This window comes from Colletotrichum abscissum, assembly GCF_030869225.1.
Source record: "Colletotrichum abscissum strain IMI 504890 chromosome Unknown Scaffold_29.1, whole genome shotgun sequence".
Taxonomy (NCBI): domain Eukaryota; kingdom Fungi; phylum Ascomycota; class Sordariomycetes; order Glomerellales; family Glomerellaceae; genus Colletotrichum; species Colletotrichum abscissum.
In genome coordinates this window covers 613109-633423 of record NW_026850198.1, presented here as the reverse complement: position 1 = coordinate 633423, position 20315 = coordinate 613109, and the positions used below count along the sequence as shown (strand labels likewise).

Sequence of the window (20315 nt, the reverse complement as noted above, 5' to 3'; positions counted from 1 at the left end):
CCGTCGTTGCCAGGCTCATTGTCTTGATGCCGCAGTCTCTCCAGGTTTACAGCTCAGTAAATGACACGGGCGGTTTGCCTGATGTCACGCAACCACGGCACACCCTCAAACGTCCGACTGCCATTGGAGGAGTAATAACACCTACCTAGACTCGGCAAAGTGGGTACCCGAATAGTTGTCGCTGAACGTCAAATGGTTGCCCGAGCCACTCATTCCGAATCAACGCTTCCACAGCTGGGCCGTCAGCGGCACTCAATATCTCGGTTCAATTGAGCCGGAAAATCGGGCCAACATCAAACAAGGACCACTCTCACCCCATGAGGAAGACATACATCCAAATTGCTTCAATGCACCCCGCAACTGTCAATGCTAGCGGCTAAGGATGGTACACCAATCGTTAAGACCTAGTAATTGTTTTGGCCTTTGTCGCTTTCTATCATCTTGTGGTTGATAGATAAGCTAGGATGGAGAATTAAAGCAATCAAACGATGTGAAAACGTGTTAAAAATGACACACCCACAATCTTCGGTAAGAAAAGACCACTTGCAACTCATCTTGAAGCAACTAGAGCCTCTTTTCCGTGTCCACCTGCTCCATGATCTTTCCAACATCCTTCTCTGCACCTTGAAGATCTTGATGTACAAGGCCCTCAACCCATGGACCCCTAGGAATGAATAATGCTTCAAAAGGATTTGGCCCAATCACGAAGCCCGCCGGCATCATGGACATCGGATCAACCACTTTCTTCTTCAGTGTGACCGGATTCGTCGTCTGCTCAAGACGAAATGCCCAAATGAGCCGGGCAAACAAAATCCATAGGCCTTCTCTGCCTACATGCCTGCCTGGGCAAAGTCGTCTTCCGTATCCAAAGGCGGTTTTGGGTAGATCTTCATTCTCGATCCATCTCTCCGGCCTGAAGTCGTCGCAGTCCGCGCCATACACCTCTTTGTCCCGCGTAATCGCCCACTGGGAGTGAATTATCGTCGCTCCCGCCGGAACTCTATATCCCTTATACTCATCTTCCTCAACGGCCGCATGGTCCAGCCCAGCTGGTAGGATAGGTCGCCACCGCATGACTTCCTCGATCATCGCGTCGACATATGGCAGCTTCTCCCGGTCTTCGAAAGCAGGCAAGCGATTATGACCAACGACTTCATCAACCATGGCCTGAGCCTTGCCAAAGACATGCGGATACGTCAACATGGCAACGACGAACCAACACAGAGTGGCGACGCTGGTATCACCATTGGCTAATGTCAACGTTCCAACAACCCACGCCTGCTCAGTCTCGCACATGCCCATATCCGAGATATCAGTGCTGTCGGCAATTTGTTTGCTCAGGTTATAACCGGGTCTTTTCAGTGCGCTACGAAAATTGCCCAAGTAATGAGCCTCCTCGCGCTCGAAGAGGACCTTTGCTGCCCGTTTCCACGGAGAAATGGCGTAAGGAAGATGTTTTAGCCAAGGGAAGATATCGTACCATGTTTGCGTAGTCTTCAAGACTACCGAGGTTGGGGCGACGTCGAAGAATTTAATTTGTGCTTCATGCTCGGGATTGCCTCTCAGCAGCCGATAGCCCCAAGCTATCATGCTCACGTTGCTGGATGCTGCGCGTCGGAAGTGCCAGTGAGGGTTTACAGCAGCTCCCATTTGCTTCTCGCTGCTTTTCTCTTGTATCTCTGACAACAGATCGTTCAGCAGCTGAAGCGATTCCAACTTTATCAGAGGATGGTACGGCGCCACGGAGCGAGGGTTGAGTCCCTTAGCATGGAGCCGTTGATGGAGCCGGAACTGGGTATCGTACTGTAGAAAGAGAATGTTGTAGTTGTTACAAACGAGCTCTCCTGCGTAAGGACTGAATGTGCGTCCTGAATAATTGCTTGCTCGCTTGTTCAAAAGATCGTGAGCCGCTTCGACCGTTGTAAGGACGATGTGAGACTGGCCTCCCTTTTCATAATGCACGATTGGTCCGTACAAGTACTTCCATTGGTAATGGGTCAACCAGTTGAAGCATATCTCTGGCGCATTGAAGAAATTTCCGAAAATTGGCAATCGAGGCGGTCCCGGGGGTAAAGAAAGGGTCTTCTTCATATTTAGTTGTGAGTTTTGCCGAATGTGGGAGACTAGTAGATAGAGGACAATAGAGATAAAGGTGAATACGAGCAAGGCCATAGACATCGACGTACAGGCCGAAGATGCATACTTGCCGCCGAGAGGTTCCATAGTGAGTTTCTTGATGAATGTCCTCTACTTAATGAACCAGTGTAGATTAAAGAAGTGGTTAGATAACACAAAACATGAAGGGAAAGGGAGTTCAAATATCCGCCCTTGGGAGGCGGTAGTAACAGCCTCTCGTTCGACGCGGGTCGTTTACTCTCCATGTTGTGAAACATTATATGCAAATCATACGTATGATGAGAGATTGAGTTTTCGTGTCAAGAGCCTTATTTCTCACTCACATTTCGTGCAACACAGTCACACGTAGACGACTGAACATATCGCTTCAGCCATCAGCATACTGAGGTTATATAATTGGTCAGGAAATGGAGGCGTTTCGCAAGACTTGTTTACTGATATTACGATAACATCTAGTGCAAACACGGCATGTCTAATTGGCCGATGACAGATGATAGTCCGCTGCCGCTCTTTCCCCGGAGCGTAACAGCGCATACGTATGTGAAGCACAACAGCAGCCAAGCCAACTTACCCTCTTAGGCGCGCTCCGTGATCTCCCTTCATCCAACAACATCAGAGAACACATCGGCGAGGTATCCGCCGCGTGACGTTGGCTTCCCATACTTATCGGTAGCCATGCTCTCCATCGCGGGAGCAGCCACGTCCCGCATGTAACCGGCAATCTCTTCCTATTTGAATCTCTCCGCAAACTGCTTGGCATGCAGGCTCAAGCCCTGCGCAGCCCAGATTAGCTGTACCTGCTACATGAACCCATTTTTACAATGTCCGCGGGGAAGGTCTCGACTTCTTCCGGAGAGGACTCGCTCTTACTAAAGTCGTATGCGCCAGTGCCTCCAGGCAGAGAGGCGGTATAGAATCCGTGCATATCTTCCTTGTCTGCGACGCTGTTTGTCAGCGCATGCAGGCTTCTAGAGGCATATTCAAACTTGGCTGCGTGACATACTTGGTTTATCTACATCAAGTTAGTCAAGCGATTGGGTTCTGAAGGGCTGGAGGGATGTACTTTGACAGCTCCATGTAACGTCTCCCAAGGGAGCTGCGGGAATACATCAGTCAATGACAGCCTCTGTACTCCCTTGCCACATGTACTGGCCAAGAGGTGCCTTTTGAAATCCCCAGTCGAACGTGATGTCCTTCCCGAGAATGCGCTTGGCGGTTGCTCGCCAGTCTTGCAACGCTATGAACGTGTCTCTAATCTCTTTCATTCAGGCATTGTACTGTTCCTCGGTCACTATGGACTTAACGGCCTCGTTAGAGGTCATCAATCCAGCGGAGGCTCTCCACTCCTTTTTGACTGCCAGTTAATCCCTTCCCGCAAGCTTTCCAACCTCCAAGGCTTGGATGAAGGAAGAGACTGCGTCGATCGCTCTCAGAACACAAGGTTTCTTCCCTGGGGCCGATCACACTGGAGAAAACTTGGGCAGTTTCTGTTGGTATCCCTATTACAGGGTAGTTGGTTCGAACCGTAGTTGACGAAGAGATCAATTGAACTATATGAATATCTGCGTAGTATGTAAAAAGGAGGTTCCAACCGTAGGTTGGGCTGGCTACGATAATCGTAAATAGGGCCCCCAATTGGCCCCTGCGCAGTCGGCCGTATGCCGCGGTCGAATTGGACTTCCAATCCGACAGTTTCCGAATATCAAGGAGTTCTCCGGCTTCTCATTTCACCTCGTGATGAACTCAGCATAGTCGCTGTCCCATCGGCATAGGATCATTGTGTCCACCGTGTTGGCCGAGTGTTAATCTGCCTTCTTTATTGTCGATGGGCACGTATGGACCAACCCCATGATATCGAAAGTCATCCTGACAGTCATCAATCCGGATAAGTAGTCTGACGTGGGGACAATGGTATTGAAAGACTAGCTGCTACCATTCTGGATATCGATCTAGATTGGAAGCTGGTGAGAATATGAGTGAGCAGGTCTCCATCGGAATAAGGTAGTCGCGGAAAACACGGACTCTGTGCTTCAGCATTCGCTTGTTGAAAGCGCTTCAATTAAGTTACCACAGGCTCACATCCCTTCAAGCATATGCGTCAACCGCGATCGAGAGCTGACATAGATCACATCTATGACGAGACCAGAGGCAATCCGATGAAGTATCCTCAAGGATGGAAAGCATACTCTACCGAGTATTTGATACGCTGCCAGCATGTTTTCCATAGCAATCGCTTGAGTCTCAAACTTCATGTGGCTGACCAGTATGCTCGAAGAGCATATACTTAATTAAAGAACGTTCAGGCAACATACCTTACCGGGGGCGTATAAGGGAATATATCGATTAAGAATATTAACATAGTCGCACAAATCTATATTACTACTATTAAATAAGATATTATTACTTAATTTATAATAATAATAATATATATAATAGTTATATATATAGTAATAATTACTTAAGAGTAGTTAAGAGTTTTAAGAGTTATAAATAGGGTATTAAAGAACCGTACTAAGGGTACTCCCGGGGCCCGGGGTATACGGATATTAATATATTTAAATAAATATATTAATATATTACTACTTATATATATTATAATATTATTATAAATACGTAAATATTGCGGCTATTTATATTTTTAAATAAAATCCTTAAAATTAAACCTTTAAATCTAGAGTTTACTAAACGCTACTACTATATCCTTATTAAATTTAAAAAAATAGTTTAGTAAGTAAGATAATATAAATATATAATCTATATACGGATTTATTAATATAAAAAAAATAAAGCCGCCCGTAATAGTTAACTTATTTTATTACTTAGAAATCGTAGTATTAAGGCGCTATTACTATTTATAAAATTCTTTAGTATTAAGTAGGTAAGCTATTTAGCCTCTTATAATTATAAGTAAGTATTAAAAATAAATAGTCTTACCTACTTAATACTCGGATATATAATATAGGCGAGCCAATACTTACGATAAGTATAAATATATTAATATATAATTAAACTAATAATAGTAATAGGAATATACTTATATAGTATTAAGTATATTAGAGCTACTTAACTTACTACTTAACTTAAATACTATAATTACGGATCTTAACGAAGTATAGCTTCTTAGGCTAGATAATATTAATATTAATAATAATAAGTTATTTAAAGTAGCGCACTTTATATAAGTTAAGTATATAGTCCTTATTATTTAAAATCTCTATTAATATAATAATAATAAAAATGCGGCATAAGTTATATATTTTATAAACGAAGATATAATTAATACGGCCTATTATAAACTAATCGCTATTTATATACTTAACGTAGTTACCGTGAGTAAAGATATATTAATAGAAATTATTAAAATAAAAGAATATTAGTAATTAATTCCTTTTACGTATTATAATATAAACGTAAAGCTATTATAAATACTACTTATATAATTAATAAAAAATAGGGTAACGATATTATAGTAATAGTAAATATCCCGCGAATTTATAAAAGACCCGGGGGTATATCGAGAGTATTTTAAAAACCTTAATATTATAATAAAAATAACTTAAAATTAAGGCCTATATTATAGTAGTAATTTTTTTAGATTTTATACCTCGTGTATTTCGATAGCGCGTAGATACGTAGTACTTAAAGTTTTTTTTTTTAATTAAAAGTAACGTTATAAAATAATACCCGATTTTTAATTAATAAAATTACTTAAATTTATTAATTAAGAGATAAAAAGATTAATTCGGGCTTTTTAATAAATATTAGTAATCCCTCTTTAGGCCCTAAATATTATTAACCTTATTTCGCGGGCCTTACTAGGGCCCTTAAAATGCCTCGAATTATTAAGTATAAGACTTATATAAGTAAATAAGTAAATAAGTAAATAAGTAAATAAGTAAATAAGTAAATAAGTAGATAAGTAAATATAGTACTTACTTATTTATAAAGCTAAAGCGGTTCGATTATTAAATAGCTTTATATTTAAAGTTCTAGATTTTATTATAGCTATAGTAATATACGTAAGTTAAGTATAGGGCTTGCTTAAAGGTTTATAATATATTCGTATTTTTAGTAAGTAGAAGCTCGCTTTTATTAATTAAGTACTAGGCTTTATTAACTTAATTAATAATAATAAGATTATAGTACTCTCTATCTTTTTTAATAATACTTACTAATTTATCTTTATTAATAAAATCTTTTTATAATTAGGAATTAATATACGGGCGTCGTAAATTAATATACGGGCGTCGCTCTTATATAGGCGTTACTATTTTATTTTTTAATTAATTTAAAAAAATAATACTTCTTTATAAAAGCGGTAAGGGTAACTATATTAATATAGCTATTCTTACTATCCTCTCTAACCTAAGCTCTAGTTTAAGATTTTTAAAAATAAGAATACTATTATAACCTACGTACTCGTTTAGAACTATTATATTACTTATTTAAAATTTATAAATTTTAAATAAACTAATAATCTAAGTTTTTATAAATCTTAAATAAGTAAGGCTTTTTTTTATTATATATTTAAAATATATAAAAAGTAAATTATAATAACGTCTACTTAACTACCTCTTTTAATATAGTTATAATAATTTATTATTATTATAGACTACTTTTTATTAGCTCTATTTTTTTTAAATACTAAGCTATATCAGCTATTTATTTATATAATTCCCCGTTATTCTCTCCTTATTAAAAACGCTAAACTAGCTCTTTATTTATTATTAAAATAAGCTCAATATTTAATTTTAACTTAGCTAACTTATTTTTTTTATAAGCTTAGTTAGTATTAACTTATTCTTATTTCTAAATAAGTAGCCTCGCTTTTTATTATTAGTACTTTAGTTATTATAAATAATACGGGCTTAACTAGTTAATTAGCCTTTTTTAAATAAGGCTAGTTATAATAAAATAAGCTATATTATATTCTTTAGCTTATTATAAAGGGATATAATAATCTTAGGGTTAAGGATTTAGTAATATAAATTTAAGGAAAACGTTTTTTAAAAATATTATTAAGGGTATACTTCTTATTTATTAAAAGTAGCTAAATTTAATATTTTAAAATAAATTTTATAGTAATATAGGATACTTAGCTTAATTAAAATAGTATAGTCTAAACTATAAGATCCGAGGGGTTTTAAAAATAGCCTCTTATTAAATAATATTATTTTTTTATAAACCGGCCTTACGTCTTAATTAAAATAAAATATTTTAAAAAAAGTATTATTTAAAGTTTATTTAAATACTTAAAATAAGTACTTATATATTCCTAGCTTATAAATACCTCGTTCTCTATATAAGCTTAGTAAAAGCGTAGCTCCTAATTACTAATTATATTTTATATAATATTAATAAACCGATATAAGTAACTAAAATTATTTAAAAAATAACTCTTAATATTATTATTACTTAACTTAATATTAAAAATAACGTAAGTACTAAAGTTTTAGTATTTTTAAATAAAATAACGGGCTTATTATATTCTTAAAAGTAAGTATATTATATAGAGGTACTAGAGAATTAAGTATTAATTATTAAACTTTTTATAAAGCTTAGTCTAGGCTTTTTTAAAAGTATACTTAGTCTTAATAAAAATAATAAGTTTTTATATTATAAAGACCTTACGATATATATAAGGGGGGGGCTTATTAATAAGTATATTAATATAAGCTTTATTCTTATTATTTAGCGTAATTATTACTTATATTAATAACTAATATCCCTCGTTATTAAACTTATTATTTTTATTATTATAACTACGGTCCTTAACTTATTTTTACTTAGCCCTAAGTATAATATTAGAGTTAATATAATAAATATAGAGTTATTACTAAACGTCCGGGAACTACTTATTTAGTATAGCCTTTATTTACTTATCGTAATTTATAATAATAATAATAAGGTAATAAACTAAGTATTAGTTTATAAGTTAGCGAATACTTACTAAAAAAAACTAAAAACCCTTTAGTTTTTTATTATTAATAAGGCCGAACGTAGTATTATAAATAGATTTAAAATAGGTTTACTTAATAATTTAAAAAAGAGGGAGCTTAAAACGATTAATATTATAAGTATTATTAAAGCTAATTATTTTAAAAAATCGCTTCTATATTTAAAAATAATAAAAAAAGGTTTAAATAAGGCTAATAAGGTAGTTTAGTTTGTCGTTTACTTATTTTATTACGTATAGGATATTTTACTTATTAAATAGCTTAATTAACGCTATAATTAGTAAGTATTTAGCTAGTTTTTTTTTAGTTTATACGAGCCCTAGTATTATAAATATCTCGCTAAGTAAATAAGGACTCTAAAAACTATTCTTAAATAATAATACGTATATCCCGAGCCTAAATCTTAACTCGTTAGCTTATAATTTTAATAATATTCTTAATTACCTTAGTAAGCTTATAATATAAAAAGTATATAAAAGTTTTAAAACTAGGGCTATAATTATACTATTTATACTAGGGGTCTAAATAATAATATAATAGCTACTTATCCTCTTCTTAAGCTTTAATAATAACTTATTATTTATAACTATATTTTTAAAACTTATCTTATTAAATATTAGTACTTTTTATAAGCCTAGGCTTACTAAACTAATTATATTAAAAAGTATATTAAATAATCTAGCCTTAAGTTTTATACCTATTTTATTTTATAATATTAAATTTATTAACTTTTATAAAGTTATTAACTTAGTTAAAAAAGGTATTATAAGTTTATTTTAGATTATTAAAAATTAGTAAGTTTAGGATTTAAGTTATAAAAAGAGAAGAGGATCGGTTATTTAGAGTATAATAAGAGGCTATAGTTTAAAAAAACGCTTCGCTTTAAATAGAGGATAGTTATAAAAATAAATAAAATAATAAGTTAACTTAAGGACCTTATATTTATTATTATTAATAGATATATTCTTATTATTAAAATAATACTATTATTAATTATTAATTAGTCTTAATAACCTATTTAATAAGCTAAAGAGTATTATTAAACTACTTTATTATAAAATAAGAAGGTTACTAGGACTATTTGTTAAGAAAAAAAGGGTTATATTTTAAAAAAAGTTATAAGAGAGTAGTTTATTAGGTTTTTATTATTCTCTTAGGAAAATAATAAATAAAATATAATATAAGCTTTATATTAAAATAATCGTTTATAAGAGGTTGTGTATTTTATAATATACTAACTAGGAGCTTAATAATAAGGTCGCACTACTTTTTAAAATTATTAACTTTATAAAATTAGCTAATACTAGGGTAACTATTTTTTAAAGAGGGAGATAATAATAATTAGCTAGATAATAATAAAAAGCCGTAATTAATTAATAGTCGTTTTTATAAAAAGAGAAGTTTTTTAATAGGGGTATTATTTTAAAATTAGTCTTAGGGAACGTCTCTAATTCTAATTATAAACGCTATTATAAATAAATACTATAAATTAAACTTCGAAGCTTAATAATATAACTTAAATATAAAAAGAGTAAAAAAATAAAGGCTTAGGATACTTTATAAGTATTTAGTAAAATCTAACTATATTAATAATTTTTTTTAGACTAATTAAAAAGTAGAATAGCGACGCCCGTATAAGAGCGACGCCCGTATATTAATTTACGACGCCCGTATATTAATTCTCTTATGATTATATATCCTTTTTATTAATACGAAGTAGTACCTTATTAAATAATATCAGAGCCTTATTATAGAGCTAGTATATTTAATAAATAAGTTTATTATTATTATAATAAAAGGTATTACGAAAAAGGAAGCGCTACGTTATTTATATATTAACTTTTAATAATAGGATTTTCTTAATATTAGTATAGTTCGTTTAGGTTATTATTATTTTAAACTATTTATATAATTATTAATAATAAATATATTATAAAGTAATAGACGTTAAAAAATATTACTATACCCCTTACTTACTTATACTTATTCTTATTTAATAATATATTTATATTTATAAGTATTTTAAACTTTTTAATAATAACCTTATAATAAATATTTATATAGATATTTAGGCGTACTATATTTAATATATACCCTTTAGCTTTTTTATTAAGTAATGCCGGTCCTTACTTAGGCTTAGGTTTATTTTTTATTATATAAATAAGTAGCTAAGTTAACTATCGTTTTATATACTAAGAAATATTATATAAAATAAGCTTAGTAAATAGTTATATATATTCCGATCCTAATCCGACTTATAGTTAATAAAAGGGCTATTATAGTAGTATTATCGAGCCTTAGTAACTACTATTAATAATACTCTATACTTAGGGGTTATTAATAATAGCTTAGTTAGTAATTTAATAGAGTTATTAATATATTTTACGAACCTTAACGACAATATTTATTATATTCTTATAATCGGCTTTATTAATATTAGTACTAACTAGGATACTCTTTAACTTAGTTAACTTCGTATAAGCCTTTATTATAAAGTTAATAATATCGTTATTAATAATATTACTAAGCTAGCTTTATATAGTATTTATAAATTTAAAGTAAATATAATAAGGGATTAAGAAGCTTTAAAATAAACCCGGGGTAATAACTAACTAATAAGTATTTATTATTAAAAAGTAATTATAAAAATAATAAAGCGGTAGTTATAAGCGCTCCTAGCTTAGTAAAAAGGGCTAAATACGTAGTATATAAGTATATTTTTTATACCCCTACGTAGTAAGGATATTATTAAGTAGTATATTATATATTAACTTAGCGAGGCCCTAATATTTAGAATAGGCAGGATCTAGAGGGTATAAAAAGATTAAGTTTAATATAAAAATAATAAATACTAATATAAGTATTTTTTTTATAATACCTTACGCTTTATTATACTAATTACGAAAGGCTATTATTATAAAATTATTTATATCCTTATATATAATTATATACTAATAATAATAGTACTTATAAATAACTATATTAAAGTTTAGAACCGACTCCGGGTTATTATTATTTCTTTATAAATCGCTAATAAAATAAAAATAATAAAACTTATTTATTTAAGTACTTTTAAAATTACTATTTTTATTTTATTATAATATATCCCTAATATAATAAAGAATCGGCGCAACTATAATATAATACTTATTATTAATATATAATTTAATATTACGGTTAAGCTTAGTTAGGGATTAAAATATTTTAATAATATTATTAAAGTTCGAACTATATAGATTAAGTATAAAAAAGAAAATATTAGTTTATTAGAGTCGATTTTTTATTTAGAGCTTAGTAATTATTATATATATACTTATAAGAGTATAATAGGAATTACGGTATATACCGAACTTATTAATAAAGTATATAATTAGATAGCTATAGATTTTTATATCGAACTTATTTTAATTTTCGAATATTTTTTAATTATACGTTTTAAGCTCTAACTTTGTGCGGATAGGGTAGATATATATATTAAGAGAATTAGATCTTTAAATATATAGTATTATATTTATTAAATAACGAGCTTATAATTATTTAATACTAAGTACTTAATAAACTTTTTAAATTTTTATTTTTATTTAATATCGAGGCTTAGATTAGTTATAATCTTATTAAAAAAGTAGTTATATACTATATTATTATTAATTACGTTAGTTATATTCTTTTTAAGGATAAAAGTAACCTCGTTTATAATAATTATCTTATTTTTATTTTAAGTATAACCTTCCTTATTATTATAAAAAGGATGTTTTAAAATTATTTTTAAGTATTAATTATTGATATAAAAAAAGATCTCTTAGATCTAAATTATAATATTACCCTTTTTAGTAATATAGAAGTCTTTTTAATAATTATAGCTAACGGCGTAGATATAACTATAGTTTAGTTTTTTTTTATTTAATTAGTTAGCTTCTTAGTAAATATAAAAGGGGTTAAAGTACTAGTATATAACGAAGTTTAATAATAAGACTATATTAGTCTTCTTATTCTTATTATTAATAATATATATAAACTTATTAAATATAGTACGCGCCGATAATACCTAGCTATATAACTCGAAAAGCTTAATAAGTATATTAACGAAATATACCAATCCTTAATATATATTATTAGTTATATTAAATAATAAGAAGTTAGTAAATATTACTTAAAAGTTAATAATAAATAAGTCCGATATAATACCCCTTTTTATAATTTCTTATTTATTTAATTTATAGGATACTTATATTATAAAAAACTTCTTAGGTATTAATAATACCTTTATTTTTTATATAAATATTAAAAAGAACTTTTAAAAAATATAGTTCTTTAAGAATACTAACTATATAAGGAGCTTTTTAATAACCTATTTAATAGCTCCCTTAATATTAAAAAGAATAAAGAAAAGTTAATAAAGGGCGGTATACTCCGTATAATTATTACTAAAAGTATAAAAAAAAAGGCTAAGCCTAAGCTTAAAGTCTAATAGTTAAATAAATTTATTTTAATAATAAGGGATTAATTTTAAAATATTATCGTTAGGTTTTTAATACCTTCTTATTATATACTCCCTTAGAGGAGGGCTAATATAAATAGTAATATAATCTTTTATTATAAGAGGGAAAGTATTATCCTTATTATTAGTTTTATTAAAGGGCTAGGTATCTAGGTTATTAATATTATTTTTAAAAATACGATTATTATACGCCTTAGTAACGTTAGCTTCTTTTTTATTAAATTTAGTTAGTAAATTATTATTAGCCCTTATTTTATTAATTTTATTAGGGTTAATATTATTAAAATTAATCGTACTATTTAGGTATAGTATAGTTAGTTATATCTTAATTATCCTTATTAAGGTTCGTAAAATAGCTTACTTATAGTATATATAAAATTTATATTAAATACGTTACTCTTATCCTTTATATTATCCTTTATATTATTATTATTTATTTTAGCATCTACTTAGTAACTAATATCGGCTTCTATTCTTATATTAATATATTTATTTTTATTTTAAAGTTAAGAAACCGGTTAGTTAATATTTAATTAAGATACTTAGCTAGCGCTAAGCTAAGGGGCCCTTTAATAGTAACCTAGGGCGATATTATTTATAAGCGTATTAGTAAAAAGCTTTTTACGTTTACTTATTATTATAATAAATAAGTAGAGGTATTTCGTATATCTATATTATTTTTTTAATAATAGATTTAACGCGGTTAGGCTTATAAAATATTTATAATAAGTATTAAAATAAAAAGTAGAGGTTAAGAGGTTAATTAAAAAAAAGAGGTTAATTAAAGGAAGAAGGTTAACTAGAAAAAGGAGGTTAATTAGAAAAAGGAAGTTATAAAAGTAGGGTTACGTAACTCTTACTAAGCTAACCGGGTCCTTACTAAGCCGGTATATTTCTATTATTACTAAGCGCATATTTATATTTCTATTATTAATTAATTTACCTACCTATATTACTACCTAGGCCCTTTATTAATTTTTTTTAATTACCTATTTCGTATCTATACGTACTTATTAAATAGGAATAAAAAATTAATTTATTTAGCTCTTTACTCGTATTTCTAAACCTTTCTTTTTTCCTTTTTTTATACCTACTACTATAAGTTAGTTTATTATATTAATATAAATAGCTTACTTATTTTACTTTTTACTACTTAACCCGCTTATTATACTTTATATATCCTTACTTACTTATAATATATTACTTATTATATTATTATAATTAATTATTATACTTTCCCATAGTTAAGTTAGAAGAGGTAATAGAAATAATAAGTATAAGAAGTATACGTATCGCTCTATTAAAGCTTAGTCTTAGTTTTAAGCTAAGTATAACGAGCCCCTTTTTATTAAATAGTAGTAATAGCTATATAATAAGGAGCCTAAATAAGAGGAGCCTAAGCCTAAGCCCGAGGCTATATAAATTAACCCTACTCTACTACTTCCCCTAGAAACCCCTTCTATTTATTAAGTAAATATTATAATTACTCTTCTTATTTATTTTAATATTATCTAATTAACTTATTTTATTAAAATGCTCTAATTATTAAAGTTATTAATTATAATTAATATATTATTACCTTAGTTACTAATAACCCCGGCTTTTTTTAAGGCCTATTATATTAATAATATTACTTTTAAAAATATTCTAGACTAGCGCCTTATTATTAATAATAATAGTATTCTTATTTTTTTTAATAGTAATACTCCCCCTAAGAAGACTAAAAAGGGTAAAAAGGCTATTATTAAAAAGGTTAATAACCCTATAATTATTATTAGTACGGTATACGCTCTTACTAATATTCCTAAAAAGACTTATATTATATTACGTAATAAATTAGATCTAAAGTACTATTAAAACTAGCTCTTTTTTTATAATAATAAGTTTATTATAAATATTATTTATAAAGTATTTAAGGATTATATTTTATTATTTAAAGAGGTTATTAAGCTTTATAAGCTATGCGCTACTTAGTACTAGGACTTTTAATATAAGTTCTTTTTTATTTACTTTTTTAATTAATATAATTGCTTTTTTAATAATTATATTAAGGTTTTTAAGCTATACTTTAAGCTTAATAATCTAAATAACGATATTAGTACTCGCTAAACTATATACGACTTATTACTTAGCTAGCTAAGTAAAACTATTTTTATTACTATTTAGCGTTTTACTAAGTCCTTTATTAACTACGAGGTTACTTTTCCTAATTAGTAATACTTACTTTATTACTTTATCTATATTATTTTTATTACTTTAACTTTTATAATATTTAAGTATATTAATTATAAAAAGGAGCTTAATAAGGATCTTTTTAAAAATAAAAAGCGTATTATAAATAAGAATTTCTATATTAAGATTTATAATACTTATAAGGGCCTTATTATTATAAAATACTTTATAAATATTAATAAAGAGCTCTTTATTTAAAAAAAAAGAGACCCTATTATTAATAGTCGTATTTTAAGTATTAAGCGTTATATTTATTACTATATATAAAATAATAAGGCTCCCCCGTTACCCTTTATTAATTATATTACTCGGGCTCCTATTCTTAGCTTTTATTTACTTAGGCCTACCCTTAGTTCTTTTACTTCGAATATTAATAGTTGTTTTTTTATATTTAATTTTATTAATAATATTACGCAAACCGAGCTATATAATTCTTTTATTAATATTACTAGTATTAATAGCTCTCGTCGTAACTTTAAAATAAATAGTATTTATAATACTTACGAGTTAGCTAATAAGTCTAATACTATTATTATAACTAGTACTTTACTTAGCTCTCTTTTTACGTAATATAGCGCTTACTATAGTTAATCCGCTATATATTTACTTATTTAAATACTTAGCTATCTCTATTTTTTTTAATATTAATATAGTACTAATTATATTATTTAAGTTTAACCTTCTCGCTTTAATATAAAAAGATTAGTACGGCTTATTATTAATATAATAAATATATAATAAGAAAATATAGAGGCTATAAGGAGGGAAAGAGGGCTAATATATTAGTATATAAACTTAGGCTTAAGGGTTACGAAGTAGATTATTATAAAAGAGGATAAATAGTATATTATTTAATATATAGTCCCTTACTTAGAAGTAAATTAGCGCTACTTATAGCCCGTTTCTTAGAAACGTATTAAGTATAAGTAACCGATTTAACTTTAATTATATATATATATATTAATTATAAAAGCTAATTATATAATATTTACTTTAGTAATATATAAATTTACTAATATACTAATTATATAATAGCTCTTTTTATTTAGTTACTTAGTAATCCTTATTATTTATTTTCTTTTCGTAGCTTATATAGCCGTAAATAAGTTTTATATAATACTTTACGTAGTATTTAATACTTTACTAGCCCTTATACTTAGAGCGGTTTTCTAACTTTAATACTTTAGATAAGCGGGTAAGTACTAAGTTCTATAATAAGTAGGTCTCTTTACTATATCTATTTTACTAATTTTACGATATTTATAAGTATATATATTTTATATATTATATATTATATATTATATTAAAAATATATATTATATCGAATTTTATATTATTATTTTTTTTTACTAAATATAATACCCTTTTATTAAACTAAATTATAGTATATTAGTTATACTAATTTTTTTTATTTAAATTACTTACTTACTTATTATAGCTTTTAATAATAATAATAGCCCGAGCCCTTTTATTATTATTATTAATATTATAATTAAGTACTACGCCCTATAAGGTATTAAAGTTAGAGGATCTAGCCTACGGGCTAATAAAGCTTAAATAATTATTATAAAATAATTAGAAATTAAGGAAGCTAGCCGAGGCCTTATACTAGAGCCTAGTCCGAGCCCGAGCCTAGAGCTATAGCCCGCTAGTTAAGTAAAGTTTAAAAAGGACGATATTATTATTATAACGATAGTAAATATACGTCTTCCTTTAGTTTTTATTTACTAATAATAAATAACTAATTATTAATTTCTTTTTTTTTTAATCTAAGCTTAGTAACGAGGAGTATATTAACTTAGTAGGTATATAATTAGAATAATAGTAGTAATAGTATTAATAATAATATTAATAGTACAAAAGGTCCCCTAAGTAATAATAATAATAATAGTAATATTAATAATAAAAAAAGACTACTAAAGGCCCTAAAAAGTAATAATAATATTATAATAGTTATACTAATAATATTAATACTATAATAATTTTAAAAAAAATTATATAAGTTATAATAATATAAAAAAAGCGTTTATAATATTTAAATTAATATAATACTTATTATTAGTTATATATTTTTATATAATATTATTATTATTTAGATTTATATAAGAGGAATATAACCTATTTATAACTCTTAAAACTCCCGATAACTTTATAATAACGATAGTTCGGGTAGTAATTATTATATATGTGACTATTATTATTAATAGTTACTCGAGTATTATGGGGGAAGTAACCTGCCCCCTCCTCCCGGTAAGGTATGGAACAAGTGATGTCAATTCGATATAACTGCAGATTCATCTCTACTTTCGCCTATTTTCGAATGTTCCAATGATCCCCTAGACTTTCCAGGTTGGTAGCATATCAGTGCTGGCTGTAAATTGGAACCACGCATGCCACCACGCACGTCCAATCCTGGGTTTACGCCTCCAACATTTGCTGGTCAAATGATACTGGAAGAGTTCCTAACTGGCTCGATAGCCCCAGAAAGTCTTTCCTCCATTTTCTTCTCCTTCTTGTCTACTTCTCCCTCCACAACAGTTTCGGAAGCAGGCTGTTCGCCAGCAGCCTGAGCTTCTTGTTGCAGCTGACGCTTGTGCAAGAAATCCGCAATGACTGGAAGGGTTCCCTGTCAGTTTGTCCTGAAGGTCGCACTTGGGGGTCGTTAAAATGGGGGAACTTACGGACTATAATCACGGCCGCGCGCGCGAATGATAGGATAGAGGGGAAGTCTCGCTCGAAGGTGGGTGCCATGGTCTGCGGGAAGGTGAGAATAGGCAAGAAAGAGTCTACACCGTTAGTCAATTGGCGAGGAAAAGGTCTGTTGCCCCTTAGGTTGGACTCACTGGTCGCGTAGAATAGTCCATTCATGCTGGAGATAGTCAAGGCACGCTCTTCCACGTTCCCATCGTTCACCTCATTCGCCCACGTCTGTATTGCAGTTAGTTTCACCACTTAATTTGCTAGCATACGCAGCCCAACGCTGTCTTACCCAAGTAACAGCCGTAACATAACCACAAGTTGGTCAACGACGATGTCCTCATCATGCCCATGATCGAGACCAGAGAAGGTGTTGAAAACGTAGAGTGAGTACCCACAGTCTCACACAACGGGAGAAGAATCCCATGTGGGAGTTGTTGGGGTTAATCAAAATCACAGAGCCATCGCCGCCGTGCCGGGCATCGATGCCTTGTTCATTGGCTGCGCAGATCTCTGCATGGAGTAGGTCAACCGCTATTCCGCCGTAGAATAGGACCGATGTATGCCATTTCGAGACTGAAGCTGACGTTTGGTTATCCCAGGCTCGCAGTCCCTGGGCAACACGACTCGGAATTCTTCCACTCTACCGTTGCCAAAATCGCTAACGCAGCAGAGAAGGCGAGCGTGGATGGACGCAAGGTGTCCGTGGGACTCGGCGGGCTGGAACCGAGGCCAGACCTCCTGGAGGCACTGGCGAAACGGCATGCTTCTATTCGGTAAGTGTTTCCTTCGCGTCGGTGTCCCATTCGTTTGACGAGGGAATTCGCTCACATCATCGACCTCAGATTCGCAATGGCAGGCCGTGATCTAGCTCTTTTACTCGCAGGCATGTCAAAACAAGCGGCGTCAATGAACGAAATTTCGAACCAACTCCAATAGTTATTTTGAGCCAACCCCCAAAGAAGAAAAGGCAGACAAGGGAATTCTCCTAGCAAAAAAAAGACTATGGGCACTAAAACACAAACCGGCCAAACCCGAACTCCGCCGAACTATTCCCCGGCTTCCAAATCCCGGGCAGCAAACCATTCTCGCTCGCAATGCAAAAGAGGGTAAAATGATTTTTGAAAGAGAATCGTGTCGTCGTTGGTAAGGTGTAGGGATTTTGGGATCGATGAAGGCGTGACGCATGAGAACTACTCGTCTCTCCATGCGTTTTCGGCATTTTCGACATTTCTGAGCGAAGAGGGCTCAATCCTGTTGGACCCAGTGCGAATACGGCCCCGTTGTCCCTCTCCCGTGGTGCCATAATGAGGGTTCAGGTCGCTGTATCTCACAATGTCTTCAGATTCCTCACCACTGTCATGCGCTGAGTGTGTGGAGATTGCAGCAGTGAGAAGAGGTCTGCGCTGGCGCTCTTCGATCGGACGCTCTGAGAGGTGGCTCCAGGGTTGCGCCCACCATGCGTGTCTCCAGTTGCTGGCACTCTGCATAAAGAGCAGCGTCAGAACCTGTGACGAATGTCTCATTAGCCCGGAACGGCTGTGGCCTGGTATATATCTATATCAGACATACCTGTAGCACACCCACGGTGATGACGATGCCTAAGTCGATGGAGGAATTCCGCACCGTTGCATCCCTCCACGGTCCGATGCAGGCAGTATCTCGACCAGTAATTTCGGCGCACCGGGCATTAGCACCAAATGGCCAACCGCGGTCCTTGACGCTGTTCAGGCCACAGCAATTAAGGCTATCCTGGATGCGCCTGATGGTCGACTCATCCTTGGCGACAAACATGCGCTGCCAGCTGGTAGACAGGGCGCAGTTTAGGCCATCGCCGGGAAGAGCGGTTTGCAACAGGATAACGGCGACAGCGGTGGTCAAGATGCCTTGAAGTGTCTGGATAATGGTAGGAAACAGCTGCTCGGTCCGAGCGAGAGAGTTGCTCGCATTGAATAGCAGGCGCGGGTAGTAAAATGCGTTGATAGTGCCGAGGATGGGTAGCAGAATCGGAAGCAGAGACAAGAACGGCGAGATGGGAAGGGCGAGATTGGTGCTCGTTACGTGAACGACGCTGTGAAATGATTAGCAGAGAAATTTGCGGTCGGTGATGTTTGAGAACTCACATGGCCGTCGTCAGCAGTCCGATGCAGATCTATAGAAGTATTTTGGTTAGATATTACCTGATATCGTTCACGGTTTCAAATGGTGTTAGTGGATGCCGGCTGTTGGGGCTTACCAGTAGAAACACTACGCCTGGATTGACCCCCATGATGAGCTTTTGAAGACGAACAAGCGCGCAACAACACCAGATCGCTTCCGACCGTTGGAATAGAATTTGTTTAGCAATCAGTGTATGAACATTGATGAGAAGGCGTCTGGCTTCACATGTGAATAAGTAATAGACGAAAGAGAGAGAGCGAGAGTTGGGAAGAAGAAAAACGGGAAGAGGGAGGTGTGGCGCCGTTCGTCGCCCCTCCAAGAGGACCCCAAGGGACCCAAAGGTGCCGATCGCTGCGCTGGGGTGGGAAGCTGCTTGATGCGGCCAAAATCGAACATGCCCATTTGCGGCACCAGCAGCGAGCAAGCGCCCACAAGCACCGACGCCAGACAGCATCCAGTCATCCCAAATCTTCCCAAAAGAACTTTGCCGCAGTCTTTCGACGTCATGGCTCAACCCTCCGAGAAGCTTATTCCTTCAAACTCCAGCACGCCATAGGCTGGAGGCACTTTCGTACGAGGGACCAGTCATCTCTACAGACTGGGTGAATCTGGTCTTGGGAACACCCTGGATGACT

The 20315-nt window shown here is 32.0% G+C and overlaps 5 protein-coding genes across 5 annotated transcripts; 1 reads left to right on the top strand and 4 right to left on the bottom strand.

Moving 5' to 3' along the window:
* Positions 1-564: 564 nt before the first annotated feature.
* Positions 565-2223, bottom strand: CABS01_11093 (cytochrome P450; the record flags this gene model as incomplete). The annotated part of the gene is made up of 1 exon (XM_060544448.1): positions 565-2223. The coding sequence occupies one exon, from the start codon at positions 2221-2223 to the stop codon at positions 565-567; it is 1659 nt and encodes a 552-aa protein (XP_060398724.1).
* Positions 2224-2735: 512 nt separating this feature from the next.
* Positions 2736-3401, bottom strand: CABS01_11092 (uncharacterized protein; the record flags this gene model as incomplete). The annotated part of the gene is made up of 4 exons (XM_060544447.1): positions 2736-2864; positions 2957-3072; positions 3140-3148; positions 3269-3401. The coding sequence occupies 4 exons, from the start codon at positions 3399-3401 to the stop codon at positions 2736-2738; spliced, it is 387 nt and encodes a 128-aa protein (XP_060398723.1).
* A 13862-nt stretch (positions 3402-17263) lies between these two features.
* CABS01_11091 (pantothenate transporter liz1) lies at positions 17264-17873 on the bottom strand (the record flags this gene model as incomplete). Its single annotated transcript, XM_060544446.1, has 4 exons — positions 17264-17436; positions 17505-17609; positions 17667-17751; positions 17793-17873. 4 exons carry the CDS (start codon positions 17871-17873, stop codon positions 17264-17266), a joined length of 444 nt encoding a protein of 147 aa, XP_060398722.1.
* Positions 17690-18300, top strand: CABS01_11090 (HpcH/HpaI aldolase; the record flags this gene model as incomplete). The annotated part of the gene is made up of 4 exons (XM_060544445.1): positions 17690-17761; positions 17842-17906; positions 17980-18042; positions 18123-18300. The coding sequence occupies 4 exons, from the start codon at positions 17690-17692 to the stop codon at positions 18298-18300; spliced, it is 378 nt and encodes a 125-aa protein (XP_060398721.1).
* Positions 18301-18713: 413 nt separating this feature from the next.
* On the bottom strand, positions 18714-19789 carry CABS01_11089 (tetraspanin; the record flags this gene model as incomplete). The annotated part of the gene is made up of 4 exons (XM_060544444.1): positions 18714-19028; positions 19093-19591; positions 19644-19672; positions 19757-19789. The coding sequence occupies 4 exons, from the start codon at positions 19787-19789 to the stop codon at positions 18714-18716; spliced, it is 876 nt and encodes a 291-aa protein (XP_060398720.1).
* Between the last annotated feature and the right edge of the window lie 526 nt (positions 19790-20315).